At 43.0% G+C, this 25,743-nt stretch overlaps 1 protein-coding gene across 1 annotated transcript; it reads right to left on the reverse strand.

Moving 5' to 3' along the window:
• Window positions 1-198: 198 nt before the first annotated feature.
• Window positions 199-24,375, reverse strand: scn1ba (sodium channel, voltage-gated, type I, beta a). The gene is made up of 6 exons (XM_084944482.1): window positions 23,055-24,375; window positions 10,465-10,631; window positions 4,707-4,944; window positions 3,498-3,639; window positions 3,212-3,283; window positions 199-2,132 (listed from the first exon to the last, which is right to left on the reverse strand). Exons 1-5 carry the CDS (start codon window positions 23,110-23,112, stop codon window positions 3,217-3,219), a joined length of 672 nt encoding a protein of 223 aa, XP_084800608.1. The 5' UTR covers window positions 23,113-24,375; the 3' UTR covers window positions 199-2,132; window positions 3,212-3,216.
• Between the last annotated feature and the right edge of the window lie 1,368 nt (window positions 24,376-25,743).

Genomic DNA, 25,743 nt, shown 5'->3' on the forward strand with positions numbered 1-25,743 from the left:
CAGACTGGAAAAAAACGGTCTTGAACAATTTGGCTCACAAACATATAACATGAACTAACATTCCTAACATGTGACCAGCCAGGAACAGAATCTATAACATGATACAGAATTCACTTTAAAAACGAATTTGTGTTTGCAGCTCAGTTCACAGACATCACTGCACATTAACCCGACACACATGAAAAGGCCTCAAACAGCTTATTGTGTCAGAAGTTTGATTTATTTCAGTTTGTTTCCAGTAAGCAACATTTCCACACCTAAAACTGCAGATTCTGATTTGCTGAAGCACGAGCAGTGCAGCGGGGAGGGTTTCTTCTCGTTTCGCCGGTTCCTTCATTTGTGCAGGAAAATGTATTCAAAGCACAAAGTACATCGCTTACAAAGGAGGGCACGGACGCTTATTTGTTCTTTTTTAGCATCTCAAACTTTTGGTGTTTGTTCTGAAAAGAAAACATCACATTTCCGCCTTTGCATTATTCCAACACGCAGCATGCAGGTACGTGTGTCTCGTTCTTAAACTCTCAAAGTATGAAACGTACTTTTGTACAATAGACGAGCAGTAAACATGCAGACTGGCAGTGTTCAGCTGCCATCTAGTGGCTTTCTGGAAACATGTTTTTCTTAAAAGCCAAAGCTTTTAAGAAAAACATGTTTCACATTTTTCCCTTTTGTGTTTCCACTGGCTTCTCTCCGGGAGGCACACTGGGCACGGTTTGTGGTGCATTTGCCCACGGCAGTTTTATAATAGTTTGTTGAGCCCTTAAGTTTTCTACAAAGACACTAAGACATTGGTGTGAAGTTAAACATCAGTGGGAAACTTTAAGCTGCTGAGGGTTACACTTTCTCAGGGGCATCAGCTTCTGATCTGTGACAGGAAGTCACTGTTTTTGTTTTGTTTTTCAGCACTGAGGCTTGTAAACAGCTTTGAAGGGCAAGTTTAAATGAGCAGCGAGCCTCCTTGTGTCAAACAGCCAGTTTAAACAGGCGGTGATCTGCTGAAAAGGCCTGCCAGGCGTTTTTAACCTGGCCTGTGCCGTACATGAGATAAAACAGGATCTAATATTAAACCTTAAAAACTAGCTGCTGTAGACCTATTCTGCTCATTCCTGCTCCGTTTATATTGCTGGTCTGAAATGGAATAGCTTTGCATGCCTTTTGTTCACCAGTGCAGTGCTGGTGCTAGAACCCAATCCCAAAACCTTCCACCAAAACAGAAAGTCTGCAGCAGTAACTAGCACCACCACAGCACAGGGCTGCAGTTCCTCTAACGTCCACCAGCGCGTGCCTCGGTCCCCGTAGACTCTACAGTAAACTTTACAGCAGAAATAAACATTTTTACAGCCTGACACAAAAACAGGATTTGGCCTCTGAGGAGGAGGATGACAGCTTCATCTGGGGCTGAAAGTTCAGGGTTTGAACGCCATCGTAGGAATGTGTATATATGACTGAGAAAAAGGAAAAGCAGAATATGTCCACTGTAGCCTGTGAGTGCATCTTTTGTAAGGTAACATTTGCACCTTCCTGCTGCCTGTAAAGGTGAAGCTGTCGTGTTTCATGTGCTTGGAAACTTTCAGAACCGTCACAAAATCATCTCTATTAACTCCACGTGCTGCACGTAAGATAGACCAGCACTTATATTTGTATTTTACATTATTTTGTGGTATAAACTGATTATCATGGTTATATAGATAAGGATGATAAAAACAGTTTTTATGTGGCTCCACAGTTTAGTGAACCTGCAGAGGAAACCAGTGATTTTAACGCTCACCGGCACCAACACATGGAGAGTGATGAAGTATTTCTTGATAAGCTTGTAATCATGCAGTTAGTGAATACATAGCGTATAATAGACCCTACATGTGTTCTGTGCAGACATATACACCTATACACAGCACGACTCCCTCCCTCTGTCCAGCTTAACAAAGACCTGATGCATCCGTGCGTTCCCTCTGAAAGTCCGTCCTTCATCCTGCTGCAGAAAGTCACTTTAGAAAAAAAAAACTTTCCATGAAGATCTTTCTCCTCGCTGTGGTGCCATGTTTCCAGCTTGTGGAGAGGATGGTGAGAGGAGGAGAGGGCACACAAGAGGACGAGCAACTCCTCAAAGAAGCTGCCTTGAACGTTTCCCCGAACTGAAGATTTAAAAAAAACAAAGAAAACTGTAAGTCACTGACAGCGAGCGATGTGAGGCAGTGAGCTCAGTTTACATCTGATAAACTAAATTTAAAGCACGGGATTCAAACATGAGGTCCAGGGGCCATAAAAAGCCCACATAATTCATCAATGTGATGTGGCTGCAGCACTCCTGACTGCTCCTGATGAGGTCTGTGGGTCTGATATGTAAACTCCACAGCTCCTCTGCTGGATTCAGGTCTGGGAAATCTGAGGGTTGGCCGGTGACAACGCCAATCATCAATAATCTACAACTGCTTGCATGACCACATGAAGCTGGCCAGTGAAGACTGTCCCGCAGGAGTAACGCACCGCCCACTTCACCAGCTGATGGTCAGGGTGCTGTCGGCTAACAGGTGGAGGTCTGCGCGGTCCTCCCTGACCATCGCTGACCCACCCAGTCGTGACAGGTGTTGACAGCAGAAGAGTCACCATGGCGTCTGCAGACTCTTTCGTGTCTGTTGCACATGCTCAGTGTGAACCTGCTTCCATCTCTGAGGACACCGCAGGCCCACAGCAGTGGTGGACCTGCCAGTGCTGGTTTTCTGGACAGAGCTGTGCTGTGAGCACAGGCTCAGGTGTTCTTACAGCATAAAATCTGAAAGTATTAATGTCATGTAATGCTCTCTAAATGTTCCTCGAGATGTTATAATGTTATTTTGAAGATCTCCCGCCTGAGTGCAGCTATCTAACGAGAGGCGCTTGTAAGATGAAGCCTAGGGTCACCAGACTGATTCAAAACACATAATTACTGGAATTTTTCAGTTTCATTATTAATTTATGTAAAAGTAAAATCAGAATTCAGTAAAATGATGAGAAAAGTAAAGCAAGACCTGACCCACAGTGAGCTTTGTTGCAAATGCATGACTTGTATGTTGACATGAAAACTACTTACACATGTGTTCTTATGTGTCTGCGTGATTCTTGGATGTAATCTGACTACTGCATGACCTCCTAACCCGCCCTTTTTGCATCTTCTTAAAATGAAAAAGCAAACAAAAGAAACTAAATATGGAATTTCACGGTGATCGAGACCTACCCGTGCTATTCTGCCACTTGTGCACCTGCACAATTATCTTTACTTTCCGATGCTATAGCTAAATACTCCTCCCTGGAAGAAAGCGAGAAGGAAAAAGGAGAGAAACAAGAATCAGAAGATGTCAGCTCAGTGAGAGGAAAAGGAAAATGTCATGTTGAAAACAGCAGATTGAAACAGTAGGATGGAAAAACGAGGTCGGAAGGTGGGAAGTTGGGACATTTGGACGGCCCGGCGGGATCTGGAAACAAAGTCCTGCTACTGCTCGTGTGCTTTAGGCGGTACTCACGCGCTCTCTCTCAGAGCCTCCTCTCCTGCTGCCGAGATCTTCCTGTAGCAGTAAATCATCTCAACCAAGAGCCAGAACTGCAGCCCGATGATGGAGACGTACATCATCACCTCAGACAAGATGGACGCCATTCCCCGGGTAACTAGAGACACGCACAGGGTTAATTTGGATGTTTATGCAATACGAGTTTTACAAAGATACGACTCCTGGATTTAAAATCATCATTTCCTGAACTTCACATAGTTTAAAAATCTTCAATTGTCTTGATTCGATCTTAGTTCATCCTCCCTCTGAAACAAGCTGTTTTAACTCCACCTGACCCTCTATGACATCATAAAGATCCAAGAGAAGAAAAAAAGTGTCTGAAAATGAGTGTTTAACTCGTAATCTTTCTTTTACTTAAGCATAGACTGACCTCATTACTGAGAGGAGACCCCCAGGCCGAATCAGGACCCTGGAGAGCTCATGTCTCTCATCTTTGTTAGGAAGGGAATTTATAAAGGATGCGCTTAACCTGTAAAGCCAAGTGCATCATCATCTTCTACATCATCAATATCATTTTTTTAAAATTAGATTACATGATACATTTTGAGTGATAAATAAATCAGTAAAAAATAGAATCCAATTGATTGTTTGGCAGCACAAACAATAACCGTTTTCTCTGTATGGTTGCAGGTCTTTACCTACAATATGAATCACTTTAAGGAAACTGTTGTTGTGATTTGTTTTTCGGTGCTTTGTGATGTGATGCTGCAACGTATTTTAAACCAGCGTCACGTTCAAAGCCGCTGACGTGGCTCATTTACACACAAGGTGTCCTTTGGCGGTGAACTGAGTGGTGACATCACTGAGACAGGGTGTTGCTCGCCATTTTTCAACATCCAGGGCTGCTGTTTTGGAAGGGTGTGCTGCTCTCTCCCAGAGGAGGAAAGTGATGAATAATCTGTTACATACTAGCTTGCTTAAAAAGATACACCAACAGACTGTTGTACTGACACCCGATACAGCACGCAGACATCTGTCTGTGTGCTGTATCGGGTTTACTACACGCCAAGTGATCGTATCTGCCAGATAATGGCATTTAACACAGCCAGCATGTCCAGTTCAGTAACTCCAGTTAGTGTGAGAAATGAGGCCCATCTCAGAACTCATGTAAAAATTAGTAAACCAGAACAGGAAGTATGAGTCAGTTTTGAGTTCAGTGCTTACTCCGTGCAACCACATTAATGGTGATGTTCTTCTCTTTGGTCTTTTGGTAGGCATAGTTGCTGTATTTGAGGGTCCGGCTAAATTTGCATTTGTAGGTTCCAGTGTCATTGTAGGTCACGTTGAGGATGTAGATGGAGCCATCCTGCAGGTCCCTGGTATGCTTGGTGCCGTTCCAGTCCAGACGCTTGTAGAAACGTGGGTCAATGATCTCGCCGCCTGCATTATCATAAATGTACAGCTGGAAGAGGAGGCGGAGGGAGGGAAAGACATCATTTTACACTTCTTATGCGTTTCTCTACCTGTTCTTGGATTGGATTGACATTCTTTGTTGTGAAATCATATTTATTTACAGGCTTCACATGAAATCACTCTAATCATTTCATTACACAGAAGACTCTCTGCATTTTAAAGGTGTTGGTTTTTGGAGCTATATTTGAAAGGAGAGTGTAGAGTGCTGCTCTGGCCATCGCCCAACACAAGCCTGATTAGAAAACTGCATCCATAAACTACACAGGTGCAACCTGGGTGTCATCAGCATAGCAGTGTAAATGTATGCTATGTCTTCTAATGATGCTGCCTAAGGGAAGCATGTATAATGTAAAGAATTGGTCCTAGCACTGAACCCTGTGGAACTCCATAACGCTCGAACGCTCACTGAGGTCTAGCAGGACAAGCACAGAGACGAGTCCACTGTCAGAGGCCATAAGAAGATCATTTGTAACCTTCACTAAAGATGTTTCTGTGCTGTGATGAGCTCTGAAACCTGACTGAAACTCTTCAAATAAACCTCTGCAGATGATCTCGGTCCAATCTTTCATATGTCTTGATGCATGTTCAATCATCCAGGTAAGGAAGTCCCAGAAAGTGGATTCTGTTCATCTGGACGTCATAAGTGGGAGAAACGTTTCATCCAGGTGACTTCTTCAGTCTGACTGCAGGTTTCCAATCTTATAAAAAGTACATTTGCACAATGACTGAAACTAGCACCACTGAATGAACAACGGGCTGGGAGGTTAGTTCCTTTAATATGCAAATAGTCATGACCACTGATCAATAACCATGAGTCCCATTCACAGAGAGCTGGGGAATGGCTGCAATCACAGCATTGTAAGATGGTGACAGATGTACCCTTAGGCCCCTCCTCGATTCAGAGATGGTCTTTCCCTTTTCACGTAAATGGCCTCCTTGGCTCCGCCCTCAAACCAGCGTTCCTCCCTAGCCAGGATGTTACATCCTCATCATTGAAAGAGTGTCCACTGGCCTGTAGGTGTAAATAGACTGCAGAGTCCTGGCCTGACGAGGTAGCTCTTAGGCAGAGGCTGTTTGATGAATAAATCATCTTCCTGCATTCACACCATCTTCCAATGCTGTGAACGCAGCCATCCCCCAACTCTCTGTGAATGCTGCTCAGAGCCATCGATCAATGACTCATGCATGTTTAAAGAAACAGACATCTGGTCTCCACATCTCTTCCCGATATTGACTGAGCTGCAGCCTACATCTCATATCTGCACTTGCTGGTGAATTAATGGATGCTGAAACCAAAAGGCAGCTCAAGGCTAATGGGATCTTTCCTGCTGTATGCATGAGGCGTAATGGCCTTTTGCTGTGCCTGGTTGTGTCTCCTTAAGTAAGTAGAAGATATTTTTCAGTCGGTGCTGAAAACCTGTCATGGAAAATGCATCTCTCTGCTCTGCCTCATGATAAATGCATTGGCATCCTTTTCCCAGAAGAGAAGAGGCTGCTGTGATGATTGGCAAACCTTCTGGAGGAAACCTGGTCTTGTTAGGAGAGACGGCATCCATCCCACTTTGGATGGAGCAGCTCTCATTTCTAGAAATATGGACAAATTTATTAAACCCCCCAAAATATGACTATCCAGAGTTGGGACCAGGAAGCAGAGTTGCAGTCTTACACGCCTCTCTGCAGCTTCTCTCCTCCTGCTACCCCCCCAAAAACCCATCTCCATAGAGACTGTGTCAGCTTCCAAAAAGACAAAAACCAAACTAAAAACCAGCAACAAACAACTTAAACATAAACAATCACAAAGAAAGAACAGTACAGTATCCACATCTGAACCAAAGAGTAAAACAGTGAAATGTGGATTATTAAATATTAGGTCTCTCTCCTCCAAGTCTCTGTTAGTACATGACTTAATAATTGATCAACAAATTGATTTACTCTGCCTTACAGAAACCTGGTTGCAGCAGGATGATTATGTTAGTTTAAATGAATCAACACCCCCGAGTCATTCTAACTACCAGAAACCTCGAAGCACAGGCCGAGGGGGCGGTGTGGCAGCAATTTTTCACACCAGCCTATTAATTAATGAAAGACCAAGACAGACTTTTAATTCATTTGAAAGCCTGATGCTTAACATTGTCCACCCCAGCTGTGAAACTCAGAAACCAGTCTTACTTGTTATCATCTATCGTCCACCTGGGCCTTACACAGAGTTTCTGTCTGATTTCTCAGACTTTTTATCTGATTTAGTTCTGAGCTCAGATAAAATAATTATTGTGGGTGATTTTAACATCCATGTAGATGCTAAAAATGACAGCCTCAACATGGCATTTAGTCTGTTATTAGACTCAATTGGCTTCTCTCAAACTGTAAAAGAACCCACCCACCACTTTAATCACACTCTAGATCTTGTTTTAACATATGGCATAGAAACTGAACATTTAACAGTGTTTCCTGAAAACCCTCTCCTGTCTGATCATTTCCTGATAACATTTACATTTACAATAATTGATTACACAGCGGTGGAGAGTAGATTTTATCAAAGTAGATGTCTTTCTGAAAGCGCTGTAACTAAGTTTAAGAATATAATCCACCCACTGTTATCATCTTCAATGCCCTGTACCAACATAGAGCAGAGCAGCTATCTGAACGCTACCCCAACAGAGGTCGATTATCTTGTTAATAATTTCACCTCCTCACTACGTACGACTCTGGATACTGTAGCTCCAGTGAAAACTAAGGTCTCTAATCAGAAGTACCTGACTCCGTGGTATAATTCTCAAACACGTACCCTAAAGCAGATGACTCGTAATCTGGAGAGGAAATGGTGTGTCACAAATTTAGAGGATCATCATTTAGCCTGGAGAAATAGTTTGCTGCTTTATAAGAAAGCCCTCCGCAAAGCCAGAACATCTTACTATTCATCACTGATTGAAGAAAATAAGAACAACCCCAGGTTTCTCTTCAGCACTGTACCAAGGCTGACAAACAGTCAGAGCTCTGTTGAGCCAACCATCCCTTTAACGTTAACTAGTAATGACTTCATGAACTTCTTCACAAATAAAATTTTTATCATTAGAGAAAAAATTACCAGTAATCATCCCACAGATGTAATATTATCTACAGCTACTCTTAGTACCATTGATGTTAAGTTAGACTCTTTTTCTCCAATTGATCTTTCTGAGTTAACTTCAATAATTACTTCCTCCAAACCATCAACGTGTCTTTTAGACCCCATTCCTACAAAACTGCTCAAAGAAGTCCTGCCATTGATTAATTCTTCGATCTTAAATATGATCAACCTATCTCTAATAATCGGCTATGTACCACAGGCCTTCAAGCTGGCTGTAGTTAAACCTTTACTCAAAAAGCATCTCTAGACCCAGCAGTCTTAGCTAATTATAGGCCAATCTCCAACCTTCCTTTCATATCAAAAATCCTTGAAAGAGTAGTTGTCAAACAGCTAACAGATCATCTGCAGAGGAATGGTTTATTTGAAGAGTTTCAGTCAGGTTTCAGAGCTCATCACAGCACAGAAACAGCTTTAGTGAAGGTTACAAATGATCTTCTTATGGCCTCTGACAGTGGACTCATCTCTGTGCTTGTCCTGCTAGACCTCAGTGCAGCGTTCGATACTGTCGACCATAATATCCTATTAGAGCGATTAGAACATGCTGTAGGTATTACAGGTACTGCACTGCAGTGGTTTGTATCATATCTATCTAATAGACTCCAGTTTGTGCATGTAAATGGAGAGTCCTCTTCACACACTGAGGTTAATTATGGAGTTCCACAGGGTTCAGTGCTAGGACCAATTCTGTTTACATTATACATGCTTCCCTTAGGCAGCATCATTAGAAGACATAGCATACATTTTCACTGCTATGCAGATGACACCCAGCTCTATCTGTCCATGAAGCCAGATAACACACACCAATGAGTTAAACTGCAGGAATGTCTTAAAGACATAAAGACCTGGATGGCCGCTAACTTTCTGCTTCTTAATTCAGATAAAACTGAGGTTATTGTACTCGGCCCTGAAAATCTTAGAAATATGGTATCTAACCAGATTCTTACTCTGGATGGCATTACCTTGGCCTCCAGTAACGCTGTGAGGAACCTTGGAGTCATTTTTGACCAGGACATGTCCTTCAACGCACATATTAAACAAATATGTAAGACTGCTTTCTTCCATTTGCGCAACATCTCTAAAGTTAGAAATATCCTGTCTCAGAGTGACGCTGAAAAACTAGTTCATGCATTTATTACTTCCAGGCTGGACGACTGTAATTCATTATTATCAGGATGTCCAAAAAACTCACTGAAAAGCCTTCAGCTAATCCAAAATGCTGCAGCAAGAGTCCTGACAGGGACTAGAAGGAGAGAGCATATTTCTCCTGTTTTGGCTTCCCTTCATTGGCTTCCTGTTAAATCCAGAATTGAATTCAAAATCCTGCTCCTCACATACAAGGTCTTAAATAATCAGGCCCCATCTTATCTTAATGACCTTGTAGTACCATATCACCCTATTAGAGCACTTCGCTCTCGCTCTGCAGGCCTACTTGTTGTTCCTAGAGTATTTAAAAGTAGAATGGGAGGCAGAGCCTTCAGTTTTCAGGCCCCTCTTCTGTGGAACCAGCTTCCAGTTTGGATTCGGGAGACAGAAACTATCTCTACTTTTAAGATTAGGCTTAAAACTTTCCTTTTTGCTAAAGCATATAGTTAGGGCTGGACCAGGTGACCCTGAATCCTCCCTTAGTTATGCTGCAATAGACGTAGGCTGCCGGGGGATTCCCATGATGCATTGAGTTTTTCCTTTCCAGTCACCTTTCTCACTCACTATGTGTTAATAGACCTCTCTGCATTGAATCATATCTGTTATTAATCTCTGTCTCTCTTCCACAGCATGTCTTTTATCCTGTCTTCCTTCTCTCACCCCAACCGGTCGCAGCAGATGGCCCCGCCCCTCCCTGAGCCTGGTTCTGCTGGAGGTTTCTTCCTGTTAAAAGGGAGTTTTTCCTTCCCACTGTCGCCAAAGTGCTTGCTCATAGGGGGTCATATGATTGTTGGGTTTTTCTCTGTATCTATGAAGCGCCTTGAGGCGACTTTTGTTGTGATTTGGCGCTATATAAATAAAATTGAATTGAATTGAATTGAATGTGTGTTGAGACATCCAACATCTAGCTTCAGAACATTTTACTATATTTCTGGCTAAATAAATTTCACCACTGCTATTTTAGGAATATGCAAGCATAACTGACAGGATTTGGTCCCTGCTTGAAGAGCATCTACAGCTCATCCAACCATCTGATAAATAATATGACTGCTGCGGGCCTAAATGTGCTAACACACCATCCAAGAAGTGAAAGCACCGAACAGGCAGTATGTACATGCCACACATTTCACCTCCACAGTTTATGGATGCAGCTTGTTAACCAAACACCAACCAAACACTGAGGCTTCAGAAACCGTGAATGACATCAGCTTCCTTGTATAGTCTGTGCTAAAATCTTACGTCTGAGAAGTCGCTGTCGCCTGAGCCTTTGAAGGACCATTTGACGGCGGCCGTGGCATCCACCTCGCCTCTCATCTTACAGTAGATGCAGCCCAGCTTGAAGCCCTCGTTGATAACAGCCTCTGTGTCCGAGTCCACTTCCACGCAGGCCCCGTGGCACAGCGGAGCTGCAGGGTGAGGGAGACGCAGTTAGTCTCTGTCTCTCGGCCTGTTTGCGGGTCACGGGGTCAGAGGTAAGTGCCGTGAGTGGCCGTCTTCCTCTCTGTCATGTGCCCGTGACTCGAGGGAAAGGCTGAATTTGGTGTTTTCTCTCAGTACTTGCAGGCAAACTGTCTAAACTGTACTCGAGAAAACAATGCTAGCTACTTTACTTTTACGTGCTTGGTCCCAATGCTCATTACATGCAAGTTTTTTGTATCGGGCATATCTTTTTTCTTGCAATTTTTTATTTCCCCTCATTGTTTCAGCTCATAGATGGATTCGATTTGGTAAGTTTGGGTTCTCTGTTTGGCGTCATTTTCACTTCTGGTGTTTTTAACTGAACCTGGGGGGAAATAAAGAGGTTGCAGTGAGCGATACCATTGTCTTGCATTCTGGCCACTGCTAACTGAGCTAAATTCATATATAGAAGCGTGAGTCTATATATGCCATCATCATCATGACACATACTTCTCATCGGCCAGGAGTTACACACCTGCAACTCCAAATGTTTCTGTCTCACACTGCACCTTGCAGTTTCCACTGCGGCCTCAGCATCGCTCTCAACCAATGATCTTGTGCTATTCTCAACTCTCACCTCTGGGAAGCGTTTGATTTGAATCGTAAGATGGTGGGGAGGGGAATGAGGGAGAGGACAGAAACACACAGCACACAACGCTGATCAGAACAATCATTAAACAGCAGCCGCACGCAAAAACGCCGCTCTGTTTCTTTACTTCCTGGGACGTTTAAAAGAAACACGCAATCGAAAAGCCACCACACGGAGGGACGTGGAAGGGGAGACATGAAAGAGGGAAGAAAGAGAAGGTTAGCACAGGTATCAGTCGTTAACAGCCATTTCTACAGGAAAAGCACGGGAGACGGGGAAGCAGGAGAGGAGAGGGGTAAATGCTGTATGATGCACTGCAGAGAGGAAAAAAGGGGAGGAAGGAGGAGAAGAGAGAGTTAAAAACACAATTTAAGGCTTCACAAATATAAACCCAAACACTACTGAGCCGACAGCTGTCGCATTACAAGAAGAGACTGAAGCAGGCCACAAAACCCCCCAGATGGACCCGAGAACACCCGAACCCGAGCCAGAGGGCAATGATTGCAGAGGACTTGGAGAGCAGGGATGAGTGATTACACGAGGGGGGGAAAGCCACATTCAAACAAGCTGTATTTCATTTTGGGCAGAAAGCGCGTCCTGATGCGCGAGCTCAGAGAGAGCAGCAGCTGTCAGTCCTGACGCCTGGTTCACTCGTCACGATGTCAGAAGATTTGTTGAACTGGATTTTAGTTCAACGCCTGGTAGCTGTGAGCTGATTTTATGTGTTGTAAACTCATAATTTATGAATGCTCATAATTCAGAGCTCCACCCTCTTATCCAAACAAGTATGCACGCTTTTGGCATCCCCCCCAAAATTATAGTGTGGCAGACCACTAGGAGGCTCCACTCACACCCAGCGAGAAGGGAAGGGGTAATGTTTTTGGGTTGTAGGAGGTGTTTGCCGCCTTGTGAGTTCGGTTGGTTGAAGCCGAGATTAAAGTTGGAGTAAAACGTGGCGAGCTCTCGTGTCGTCCTTGCGTACTTCCACAATGGTGCCCGTGTCTATTTTTAATAAACAGTTTATAACACTTTAAATATACAGTTTTTTCCCCATGGGTGTGTGGTTTGGGTGAACTCGTTTACCACCATTCGCTGTCACTTGCTCGAGTCTCGGCACCTTCTTCTCATATGTTATTCTAAACATCTGAAACAGTTGAAAATCATGACTTTGCTCTAAAGCGCGGGAGCTCGGGTAAGCTCGGGGTTTGGGGGTTTTCTGGGAGGCGAGCCTGCTGAACACCAAACAGGCCTGAGGCAAACACCGTCTGCACACACCGCTCAGAGGACAGAAGAAAACACAAGGCTGTTGCTTTATTTGATTTTTTCCCCTTTCAGATTCATATCTGCTGTAATTGGCTCTCGTCTCTGTTACAAATGCGATCTGATTGTTTGCGTTAATTGCACGCTGCTGTAAGCTGCACCAGCTGTCAGCGCCGCGGCTAATCCTCGCCACCAATAGAGGTCGATGAGAGTCAGTCATCAGTTAATGCCCCTGTGAAATCCCACAGGGGGAGCATCTGCAAATCAAACAATAGCGATTTCTTACTACAAAGAGGTTCCACCAAGTTTCCAGCTGAGCATTAATGTGTAACAACATTTTGACTCAGGTCTGTGTACTGCTGACTTTACCTGATACAGATTCTACCATGAAAAGCAAAGAAAGGAAACAGGAAGGCAGTAAAGAGACACCAGGAAGAGGACGTGCAGAGACACATAGAAGGGTTTGACATGAGACCTGGAATACAGACAGCAGAGACACATTAAAACAGGAACTAACCACAGCAGAGATCAGGAGGAAGATAGAAGAGAGCGCTCTGGCTGCGCGAGCCACACTGTAAACCCGAGAAAATTCAACTCAGAGTCAAGCTGACGAGGCTCAGTTCACATATAAATTAATTAAAACTGCTATTAAACTTTTGATGATTGAGTTTTATCGTTTTTGCAGTATTTGCAGGACCTTTGTTGCTTTTCTCTTGTTATGCTACAACAGGTGTAGGCTGCTGGGGGTTCCCACTGGGTGTTTCTTCTTCCCTCACTATGTGTTTATACACCTTTCTGCACTGAATCATTACTCATTATTAATCTCTGTCTTCCTTCTCTCACCCCAACCTGTCATGGCAGATGGCCCCGCCCCTCCCTGAGCCTGGTTCTGCTGGAGGTTTCTTCCTTTTAAAAGGCAGTTTTTCATTCCCACCGTTGCCAAAGTGCTGCTCATAGGGGCTCATATAATTGTTGGGCCCCTTGGGGCAACTGTTGTTGTGATTTGGTGCTATATAAATAAAACTGAATTGAACTGCAGAACTTGAAGGTAGTTTAATGTTTGCAGGTCAACCCACTGCACTCATGTTGTCACAGATTAGCACAATATGAACATCTTAACGTTCATAAATCTAATTAAACAAACATGTGATGCAGAATATTTTAACCAACATTTGTAATCTTTGCTGCTGCAAACCTCACCACACCCACTGACCTGATGACATCAGACACACACGTTCATGTTGAAACAGAAATGAGTGCCATGAAATTATTCCATCAATGCATGTTAATCAGAAACTCCTCATAACAGGAGAAAATGTCACAGGAACTCAAAATACTTTCCCCCCTTGTTTAATATTAAGTTTACACAACATATTCTGTGTAATTACTTTATGCATTCAGGTTTACAGTGCAGATGTAAATCCAGCTGCACACACACACAGACAGCATGAGGCTCTGATCCTGAGGGAGGGAGGCTGGTGATGCAGTCAGAGGCCACACTGTGCAAGGTGAGCAAGGATGTTGCTGACTGTCCAAAGCTGAGGCAGCGAAAAGGCAGCGAGACGAACATGCAAGCAGACACAAAGAGGAGCTCACATCCAAAGTGCAGACTAGACAGTCAGCAGAGTCCCTGAGCAACGATTCCTCAGAGCAGCAGCCGCAGCAGTGCACAAACACAGAGCATCAAAAGTGCAAATCCATTGCGTAATCTGCAGACGGAGGTTCAGGATTATGCAACGGATATTCCAGAAAATGACGATTAGGAGATTTCTTTTTTCCCCCCAACAGGCTGGTTAATCTCTCATTTCAGTTGCCGTTTGCCTCCTGAGGACTACAAAGCAAAAACAACCTGACTTAACTGCAAAAAAGACCATCCACCCAGTGAGGTGAGCTAGCTTAGCATGTCACAGGAGGCTAAAGAAAATACAGAAAGGATCAAGATTATTTGCTGAACTGGGCACAAGAGGAAGAAAAGAGAATTGGATAAGCGACAGGAAAAGAGATGAGTGAGGACGACATCTGTTTCCATGGCAGGGTTACCAACACCCACAGACACCGTGGGCATATATGACCCGGGTTTAATGCCAAGCATCCGTGACATTTCCCCCGACACAGAGCCGGTGAGGGACTTTCTACTGGAACAAGGGAAACAAAAAGACACACAGCTCCGAGAGCATCGCTTTCGTTTTACTCCACAAAGACGCCACTTGATGGCACAGACGCAGGGCTTTACTTCATGTGTTTTCCTCTGCAAGAGCAGAGTCTGTCCTGGACTTGGGGTGACCCGGAGGTCTCAGAGTTTGGCTGCACATCACTTTTCCCCCATTTCCAAAATCTAAAGGAAACCGCTCAAAAACCAAAACAAGACCCCAAAACTATCAATACCAGTGCAGAATTTTTATCACAGCTAACTGAGCTAGAAACTAAAACTACATATGAAACTTGTTTTACTTGGCTGGGATGTCTTATGTCTTAAATTTACTCCTGTAATATATCACTTTAAATAAAACCTCAGAAAAAAAACGGAACAATTTTAAACAATAAAAACTAAACAGAAACAATCAAGATCACCATGGAAACCAGCTGAAACTAAACTGAAAAAAGACTAATTAAAAAAATTACAAAACTGTAATAAGCATTTACATTTTTCTTTCATAAATGACATTTCCAATGTCTTTCATGGGTTTCCAGTTTGGATATTTGACAAATAAACAATTTTAATATAAGATTTATTTAACAGTTTATTTTTAAAAAGATTATTTTTTATGTTCACTAGAGGCTGACTCCTAATGGCGAGTCAGTCACAGACTCCCATGTTAAAATGTTAATGTTGACATGTTTATAGCCACAGGTCTTTACTGGGAATATTACAGATAATTTCCCTTTCATAACAACTGTACTGGAGTTCATTCATTCAACTCGACCAACTGGATTTTGTTAATGTGAAAATAAGAGGTCAGGGTTAAAAAGAAACAAATAAATAAACACTGAAAAGAACACAGTGGAAAACGTTAAACTAAAAATAATGCAAAAATAAAATAATACAAAAAATAGACACAAAATAAATATAAATGTTGTATTTATTGATGTTCAGTTGTAGCACTGTTAGTAATATGAATTATATTATTGGCACATTTGACAATATTTCATTTATTTATTGGCAGTATTGGGCCTCCATACACACAGTCAGTGTTGGGAAGGTTACTTTTAAAATGTATTCCACTACAGATTACAGATTACATGCCCCAAATTGTATTTTGTAACGTATTCTGTTACGTTACTCAATGAGAGTAACGTATTCTGGATACTTTGGATTACTTCATATATTATCATGCTTTTTACAACTACATGAATGCGCTATTGCTGAATGATTTATTACTATTACTGAAGGTTACTCGCCATACCAACACCAACTAGATGTTTAAATCTTAATATAAATGAGTAACAGTAGGTGGACATTATGTAAGGCTGCACTTTTTGCATCGATCTCGTATATAAAACTATTCCGCGGGTATATAAAACAGGTCCGTGGCTCCGAACCGTAGTAAAGGGACCTCTGAATAATAGGGCTGCCACAAAGGATTATTTTGATAGTCGACTAGTCACCGATTATTTTTGCGATTAGTCGACTAATCAGATCATCATCCATTGGACGTAAAAAAACGTACAGCTTATTGCACCAGCAGCATCTGCTCTTATATAACTATAATTAGCTTACAGCTTTAAGTGTGTAAGGTTTGTGCTAACTAAAAATAAAGACAAGATGATAGTTTATTAAATTTTAATGAAGTTTGCAGATTGTTTCGGTGAAGTTTAATAAACTCCTTGCTATCTAAAATATAACAGGACACCGCAGTAAATTCTCGAGAATCTCACACTTCTGATAATCAGCTGTCTGCTTGACGTTTATTCAGCTGTGTAAAAACTATAACTTTAATCTCAGCCAAACCGATTTACTCAGGAACAAATAAAATACTAAAAAAAGCCAAACAATAAAACTTTTAAGTTATCTAAGTGACTTATATATCATGTTTAACCTGAGTAGCGAAAGACGGAGGTGGGTTTGAAAACGATTTGCCGGGAGTCCGGTGTTCTCACGGCTCTAGTGAGCCTTGCCCCGGCGAGCTATCGAGCTAGTGGGTAACAGACGTCTCCGAAAACGTCAGAGCGCTTTTGAAAATATGTGGTGTCTTGATAAACTGAGCAGATATTTGAGGTTTACACAGCTACATTCTCGCCTGAAAATATGTTAAACGTTTATTTTGTGACCCAGAAAGAATAATAAGAGTAATATTAAAACTAACTAGCTGCCGCCATTGTTGGAAACTGAGCTGGGCTGCGCTATGAATTCTGGGACACTGCTTCTTCTTCTTCGGGGTTTAACGGCAGCTGGCATCCTTGTACATGCAGTGCTGCCATCTTCTGTTTCAGTCCGTTATTACACTCTTAAATTCTACTACTCATTCCTGCGTCTTTTGATTAGTCAACTAATCGTGGCAGCCCTACTGAATAATACGTCGGGTTTGTGTCGGGCTCATAGCCGAAAACTAGCTTTACTTGAAAGGCTGCTCCAACGGAACTTATTGTTTCGGAGGAAAACACGAACACAGTGTACAGTCGAGTCTTAATAGCTGACTTACAACTGGGCTCGTCAGGCACTCTTTTTGGCTGCAGTGGTTATTATTATATTTACATGCTTCCAGCTCCCGTTTCTGCTCGGTGACAGCTCATACTTTTCCTTTTTCTCCCTCCCTCGCTCACAGACACATAACGGGTATGGCCGTCCATTCTCCCTGCAGCACGGACTACACTGCCCATCAGCCTACGTTCTTTAGAGCGATGCCTTTAACACTCTGCCTGTTGCCTTCATATTAAATATTTTTTGCATAATTTTTTCAAATATTTCTTCACCCACGGGCCGCAAGTAGGGATGACATGGGCCGCTTTAGAGCCTCTTAATGCGTGTTTTGTTTGGGTTTCCACCGGCTTGGAATTACCAAAAATAGAGAGGGCATAGCCGAACATATGAAACAGGAAAATACCGCCATGTAATCCATTTATTTCAACAAAGTAACTGTATTCTGAATACCACCTTTTAAACGGTAACTGCAACGGAATACAGTTACTCATATTTTATATTTTAAATACGTAACGCTGGTACATGTATTCCGTTACTCCCCAACACTGCACACGGTACATCCAGGGAGTTACATTTGTGCTTTAATATCTGCTGTAAAACATCTCCAGTGAGAGAAATCCTTTGATTTCACTTCAGCTGTAATTACGTCTACAACAGGTTTTCAGTTTTTTCCTGTAAGCTAAACCAAAATACTTTCCCTTCAATATTATCGGAGACGTTATTGGATCAAATCTGTTCCCAGTGATTGTTTTTACTCTCCAAGCTGTGTGGAAGGTCACCTCGTCCTTCAGAGCCCATCAAAGCCTCCCCTTTAAAGCAGCAACAGCATCTCACCGGGATTACAAACCTCCACACAGCTGGATGAACAGAGGCTCAGGTGTGCATGCGTCTGCCTGTCACGTGTTTGTGACACTATCGAGAGGGACACACGAAGCCCGCAATTAGGTCGTGGCACAGTCTCTCGCTCCAGATTCATGGGTTAGAAAGGATCTCGCCTGAAACAGAATCAAAACGAAGCTGCTTCCTGATCAGAGGCGAGCGGCAGCTGCAGCCTGAGAAGACGAACATCATAACATCATGTTTTTGTTCCTGTTGCATTCAGATGAAGCACATCAATCAGCAGCTCCTTGTTTGTGTGAGGCCAAAAAAAAAGATCCAAGCATCTCTGAGCTTTCAGTGCCACGCATTTAATTCCTCTTAAGAAAGGGCTGCAAAACGTTGTAGTTTCATCGTGGCCTGAAAGTGCACACGCAGAGAAAGAATGGTTTGTGAAGAGGACAGACGGTGATTATTTTTAGATTTTCTCACCTGACAAAGATGCTTGGAAAACTGGTTTCTCATCTCATGTTTTTGTATAAGTGCCAGCCATAAATCATGTTAGCTGCTTTTTAAAGGTTTAGTGCACTGCAGCTCTAGAGTACTCATAATTAGCTTATCTGGCAAAGCTATGAGCTCCTCTGTAATGTAATCTTCCTTAGTGATGCAGAGGATGGAGTGAACTGATGTAATGGCGATGGAGCCGTTATTGAAACATCGCGGAATTCAAGCCATTCGCAGACTAAAGGACTCTGCCATGTTACAACTTTGGACGCAGAGTTTTAATACGGTTCGGGTCAGGCTTGAAAGGGAATCTCACACAGTGCTGTCAAATGATTGTCGTGGCTTTTTAAAAACCGCAGCTTGTTATCAGATCAATTGTTTTTTCCCACTATCTGAAATGAACGATGTGACAAACATTCGATTTTTTACCAACAGAGAGGATCGTGGTTGTGACAAACAGAAACAATTCTCCTCATTCCCAGATCTGCGCTCCACAGGCAGCTTTGCATGATTCACAGTTCAAAATAAGTTCGTTATTCAGTTTATTATGTTCGTAAAACAAGCTCCTTTGGCTCATCCCATTTAAGCCAGCTGTCACCTGACTGGCTGTCCCACAGCAGGTGGGCGGGGCATCTGTGTCTGATGTCAGGATATCAGGTCTCTATGATATCACACAGACCCAGGAGTAAAAAAAGTCAAGTCACAGCACGTTTATGTATGTTTCATACACTGACCTTGTTATTTGAAACTTAAATATGAGCACCATTGTAACAATATAAATATGACAGCACAAAAGAAACAAAGAAGTCTCTCACAATTTTTATCCTATCAAATAAAAAGAAATCAAAAAAAAAAAAAAAAAATTCAGAGGACCATGTACGGCACCTTGAGGGACACCTCTTCTTTCAGTTATGTTGTTTTTCTTGTAACAGTATTAGGTCAGTACTAGGGATGGGTACCGGTATCCGGTGCCATGATGGCACCAGTTCTGACATAAACGGTAGTAACCAGACCGAAAAGCAGCGCACATTTCGGTGCTTTTTTTTCCTGAGCTGTGATACACTTTAGATTCTAGCCAATCATTTTACGTTTCCGAGGATAGTAGGCGGGTCTAGGTACGTACGTTCTTTTAGAGCAGAGCTACAGATTAAAAATGCCCAAAGCGAAGTGGTCAAAAGTCTGGCTGTACTTCACAGCAAAAGATGCAAACTCAGCAGCCTGCAACAAGTGCTTTAAGCTGATACTGTGATACTGTGCAAAGGAGGTAACACCTCAAATCTGATGAAACACCTGGCGACGCATAGCGTTTTTTTTTTTTAAAGCCGAGAAATGCGCCGTATTTGATAGCTTGCTGCGAGACCTCACACCGAGCACATCTACTGCGGGTGTGGTGCCTGTTATCGGACCCGGAGTTAGCAACATCCCCCAAGAACCCGAAGAGGAGAGTCCTGGCCCCTAGCCCTGCCAGTGTAGCAGAAATGATGACAGATGATGATGCAGCAGCAGCCGTTCTTCTCTGCGTGAGTAGCTTAATGTTGTTCGTGTGTAATTTACGTTGAGTAGGCTAACCACGTTATTAAATTAATGCATGTAAGGTGAACTAGCAAACATCATCATAGCTACATGCGGCTGTCTTCTTGTTTGATGGCAGATGCTCCCTTCACCCTGGCCAAAAAGGCTAAAATGACCAAAGAAAAAGTGGAAAACAGCTAAACATGAGAGGTTTTTGGACAAAGTTTGTGTTTTTTTCATTGTTTAAGCACTGCTTCCAGCCAAGAGTGATGCCATATATGCCCCATAGCTGCAGAAAAGGCTAACATTGTTATCTTTTTACAAAAAAACAGCTGAACATGAGAGGTTTTAGGATCAATTTTGTGTTCTCCATTCTTTAAGCACCGGTTTGAGCACCGTTTAAGCACCGGCACCGTTTCAAAAGTACCGGTTTGGCACCGGTATCGGATAAAACCTAAACGATACCCATCCCTAGTCAGTACCATTCAGTTTGGAACAATTACAGCACCAACTTTACTCACAGTCGGCCTTTTTCTAAGACGATTATGTGAAACCCAACCACTGTCTACACTAACACTGAAAATTTTAAATAAATATAAAGATAAATAAAGATGTAAATCTTAAAATCTGTAAATAAAAAGCAAAATACGTGTGAAATATCAAGCAGGCTTCTTTTCAAAACAAAGAAATATTACATAAATACTGAAGCCATTTTTTAATCATTATTTTGTCATCAGATACAGGGTACCTTTTTTCTGTGAGCTAAAGTCAGTTTTTGGGTGGATTTAAAAACATCAAATAAAATGTGTTTAAAAATTCTCAAACTGCTCATAATCTCATACTCTCTTCTGTTCCTCTTTGTCAGTTTCCATCCAGTGTGGTGCTTCGCCTTCTATCTTCCCTGTTTCCAGCTCCAGATGTAGAAGCTGACTCTTAACCTTTAACTAACCCACTGGCCCACAACCAACCCGTCCATCCTGCTGACAGACGTTGTGTAACCTTTGTACTTTGCCCAGATCGCTTTCCTGCAGCTCTGACATGTGTTCACTTTTGGGCGGATGAAGCCGTGTTAATGCGTCCACGTGCAGCACTGTTCTGAGAGGCTGAGTGTGAGTTAAAGAGCAGCTGGCTGATGGAGATAAGAGCTCAGTAAATCTCACTTTCAATGCTTTGTAGAGGTTTCTGAAGAAATTCATCAAAGAACACTCTTGGTTAGGCATGCTTTGTTTTTATGGTCAATTCTGATTTCAATTGCATACTGTTATGTTTATATATATGAATTGATGGCTTTACATTTAGAAACATTTTCAAATGCCTGCAGGTTTCATGAGACTGGCAGTAATTAAAATGTGATGGATAGCGAGGTTCAAGCTATTTTCGCACATCAGTGGTGTTTCTCGTGCTTTAAATAAATAAATGTCGATAACCAGATTCCTGTAAAGGTAAGAAAGTGAGTCGTGATATCTGAAAGGATCCAGAAGGAGCAGAGGGAGCTGGTTCGAGTCAAAGGATGATGGTTTTCACCCGAGTGCTCGACTTCAAAAACCCCTCAAATCACACACCTGCATGCAGGCTGAGCTGTCTTAGAGTGCATGTACAAAAGCATGAATGATGGACTCCATCAGCAAAACAGGGGACGGTGATAGTCCATTTCTCTCTCTGTGGGCAGAATCTACACATATGTGTATCATAGGGCTAAACATGTTTTTGTTTTGGAGGGCAAAAACGGTACAAAGGTTCATATTTAAAATTGGGTAGAATGTAAATTTTAGCCTTAGGTTTGAATGATTAACTGTTTAACTGCAAAACATAGAAACATGCTGGTTTGTCCATCGCTGGCTCGATGCTTCATCGAGTGACAGCAAGGTTCTGAGTTTAAACCTTCCTGAGGTCTTTGTTCTTTGTGCACCTCGTACCTGACATGTTAGGTTACCTGGTGACTCTAAATTGGCAGAAGGTGCAGATGCTAGCAAACATGGCAGACGCCATGAGGTTATCCCCCTCATTATGTTTAAACAGCAAAAACTGCACAAAAGATGGACAGATGTTGTTGTTTCAACAGTAACCAGTCAGACTGTTGGTTACAGAGCAAACACACGTCTTTGTTCGATGTGATACAAGATTTGATTGACAACTTATCTGGTTAGAAGATGATTTGGACACAACATTCACTCCACCCACGCAGACTAATGGTACCGAGCGCCTGCCGTGTTTGTGCGAGCAACATTTATCTTTGTGTGAATTCTGTCTCATTATGCGCTGCATGCAAAAGGCAAGACATCAGTTCTAGTTTGATTTGGCTCATCTTTTCCAGAGCTTTTGATGTTTGGTTTGCTTTTTGTTCCGAGTCCTTAAAAGAACCACCTAAAACAATTCCAAGAAGGACAGAAAAGCTATGTCTTGAACACAACTTTGATCTTTGTCCCGGTTTTCAATCAAGACCCAACAGTTTCAGTGTTTGCTGAGACAACATTCTCTTTCAAAATGAATTACTGTTATAATAACCCTTGCACCTTAAAACCAAACAAAATGATCAAGTCCAGTTTTAAACCTGGTTTCCATACAAATAAAAAAAAACAAGCTTCAACTTCAGAGAGCAGGCAGCTCTGCAGGAGCTCATCACTGTTACTGATCTTTGCCAGTTAATCGATCATTTAATTGTTTACGTTATCCTCGCTGACTCCAGCTTCTCCAGCCTGTTTGTAGCTTCGGTCTGTTTATCGACATAAAACTGGACGACATCCATTTCACAACGATTAACCAAACGTCATGGGTATGTTAATAAATAATGAAAAGCAGTCATTAATGGACGCTCCACTCTGTGAACACAGGCACACATTGTTCCTGACTTTTAAGATACACACCAGATGCTGCGTCGGTATGTGTGAGTGTGTTTGCGCTCGGCATTTTAAAGCCGCCACATGGCTTCATCTCATTTCAAATTTTGAACAGCTGGGCGTTTGGCTCCACGGTGGAACAACAAACAGTCGGACGCACACAGAGAACAGAAAACACCTCAACAGAAACCATCGAGGCGAGGTCACCACTCACCTTCAAGTGCCAGGAGGACCAGAGGCAGCAGCAGCAGCAGCTCCTTCACCGCGGACATCCTGACAGAGGGGTGGTGGCGTCTCTCAACAGTGCACACACAGACACACACACATACACAGACAAGACAGATCTGGAAACCCTCAGAGCATAAACACACCAAAGACGTCCCAACTGTGACTAAAAGTCGCCTCCTGTTTATCTGAGGGGTGGGTGGTGTGGGTGGGTCCTCCTCTTGCTCTGCTCCTTGTTCAACAACAGGAAAAAGCTCACATCAGCAGCAGTTTGTTCATGCGCCTCTCAGTGTTTGAGCATCTAGAGTTACCAGAGGGAAGAATCAGACCAGATCTCAGGTTTCGGCCTCTTTGTTCAACTATTTATATTCCGTGGCACACCCTCAGGTCTCCTTATTGACACTGCATGCACCACACAATGTAAGAGCCAATGGAAACCCGGTGTTTGAAGCTCAGCTGGTGGGGGATGATGGAAACAGTGCTGGAAATGGAAGAAGTTTGTGAGAGCTGGCGATGACTGCGCAGTTCGAGAGCCTGTCAAAATGTTGCATTCATGAATCCACAAGAAACACCGAGCTGACTTTGTCCTCGTGGGCAACCTGAGTTTAAAAACGGAGGAGCGGAGCTCGGCTGGGCCAAATGGAAGCAGTGGGAAGCGTGCGCCTCTCTTTGGCTTTGGAAGACTCAGTATTGCGTCTCTCAGAGTTATTGCTGTCTGCAGAACCTTTCGGGGAAGAGTCTTGTGTTTTCCCTCTTATGAAATCACCCGCTGTGCGCGCACATATGCGTGGTTTGGCTGCTGTCTGCGCATGAGCTGCACAGGTGGCACGCACCGGGCGGTGATCCCGCGCGTCTCTGGGAAAAGTGCGCGATTCCCGCTGTGCGTTCCAGCAGTGCAGCCGTCTTTAAACTCACCTCCGGTCTCACAGCGCGAATCTGTCGAACCCAAACCGTCAGCGCCCTCCTGGCCGTCTGTTCTCCCTGTGAAACAAACGTAGTCCCGTTTACCTGTAAAAAGAATCCTCCTCTGGAGGAGAAATCCTGCGCTCCTTCCTGAGTTCCTCGAAGCGCCTCCTTCTACTGACAGGTTAGAGGTGGTCTCTCTCCCACATCGGAGAGATTTCAAGATCACACAAGGGGAGAAAAATCTTCTTTTCGACCTTTAAGAACGAGCAGAGCTTCACATTCCTGAGTGAGGACACACAAACACACACACAGAGCTCCAGAAATTACGTGACGTGTCAGCGCAAGGATGCCGCGCTAATCAGTCTTTGGGATGGGTGAAGGCTGGGGGGGAGGTGCATGGAGGAGGAGGAGGGTATTATGCATTGCAGCAGCAGAGGGATGGAGAACGAAGAGGAGGAGGGAGAGGTATAGAGCCGTTGTTATGGCAACAGTGGTTTTACGCGATGGTTTCTTCCCTTCCAGAAACCCCCACGTGCTGGCAGGAGAGTCAGGTCTGAGTAACGGAGCGGTGTCACGTGGCGCCTGGATTTAGACTGAGCCATTAACGGGGTGGGAGGTACAAAATAAAAGATTTATGCCTAAAATACTGACTTCACGACATGTGATTAGACGTAATTTTTCCCCAGAACTAAAGTGTAAAACGTTCATTTTAATGGAGAAAAGTGAATAAGAGGCATATTAGAAATAAATAGTGTGTACAAAAGAGTGGTTTGTACTGAGAAAAATGGTTACTATATATGACAAAATTCATATAAAGTGTGGGAGTAAAAATTATACTTCCTGTGTGCATAATGCTCAGCCTGACTGCTGCTGGGATGAAGGAGCTGAGCAGGAGCGGCTCAGGACCTCCACGGTCCCATCCAGGGGTGAGAGGTGCTGTCCATAATGGACATTACACTCAAAAAAATGAAATTGGGTGGTTGGTACATGCACAAGATCCAAACTTGTAATTTGAACTAAATAATTCCATGTTTCTATGGTGAACGTAATTAAATCATGTAGCATCTGCATGAAATTCAGCAACTTAATTTGTTCTTGTTGAGATGACATCATACAATCTAGTAAGAGCGGTTAGTTGCCTGGATCCAGCCACTCTTACTAGATTGTATGATGTCATCTCAACAGACAGCCACATAAAAGCCTACAGAAACCACCACAGTGCTCCTCAGTAATGTCCTGCACACCTCAAAAGACCTCAGCCTGCCAGCAGATGGAGCCGACTTTTTGATGGAGCTCAATTTTTTCAGTGTACGATGAAAATGAAACAGAAAACAAACGCAAACATTTCGACCAGGATTAACCTCAGACAGTCTTGTCCCTGCCAGGGGGGCTTCTGCAATAAACAACACTGGATCTCTTTTCTCTTATCCTGTACCTGCAGTGACAGAGCTGCATCGTTAAAGTGAGGCTTACGTGGAATCAGTCTAAATGCAGCTGATGTCATTATTCAAAGTCAGAGTCTGGATTCAACCGTCTCCTTCAGTTCCGGTCTTGACTGGAAAAATAGTTCCAAAGTAAAAGTGTCAGAGATTGTACCTCATTGTCTGCTTCACACCTTATCGTCACCTGGAAGGAGAACTTTGTGGTTTTTATAATCCCTTCATCAAAGAAAACAACATAAAGGAAAACAAATCAACCATGGGCGACTAAACTGTGACTGTAATGGGCAAGCGAGTGCATCAAGTAATAATACACAATTTACAAATGTGTTT

The sequence above is a fragment of the Perissodus microlepis genome, chromosome 11, assembly GCF_051167445.1.
Source record: "Perissodus microlepis isolate ML-2025 ecotype Zambia chromosome 11, ASM5116744v1, whole genome shotgun sequence".
In the NCBI taxonomy this organism is placed as follows: Eukaryota; Metazoa; Chordata; class Actinopteri; order Cichliformes; family Cichlidae; genus Perissodus; species Perissodus microlepis.

Excerpts from the sequence above, each read along its gene's own strand:
- scn1ba (XM_084944482.1), bottom strand. The coding sequence starts at position 23,112 with ATGTCCGCGGTGAAGGAGCTGCTGCTGCTGCTGCCTCTGGTCCTCCTG. Across the intron at positions 10,632-23,054 it reads GGTCCTCCTGGCACTTGAAG|CTCCGCTGTGCCACGGGGCC; the intron begins GTGAGTGGTGAC and ends CTCACCCTGCAG. Across the intron at positions 3,640-4,706 it reads CATTAATGTGGTTGCACGGA|TTACCCGGGGAATGGCGTCC; the intron begins GTAAGCACTGAA and ends GCGTGTCTCTAG.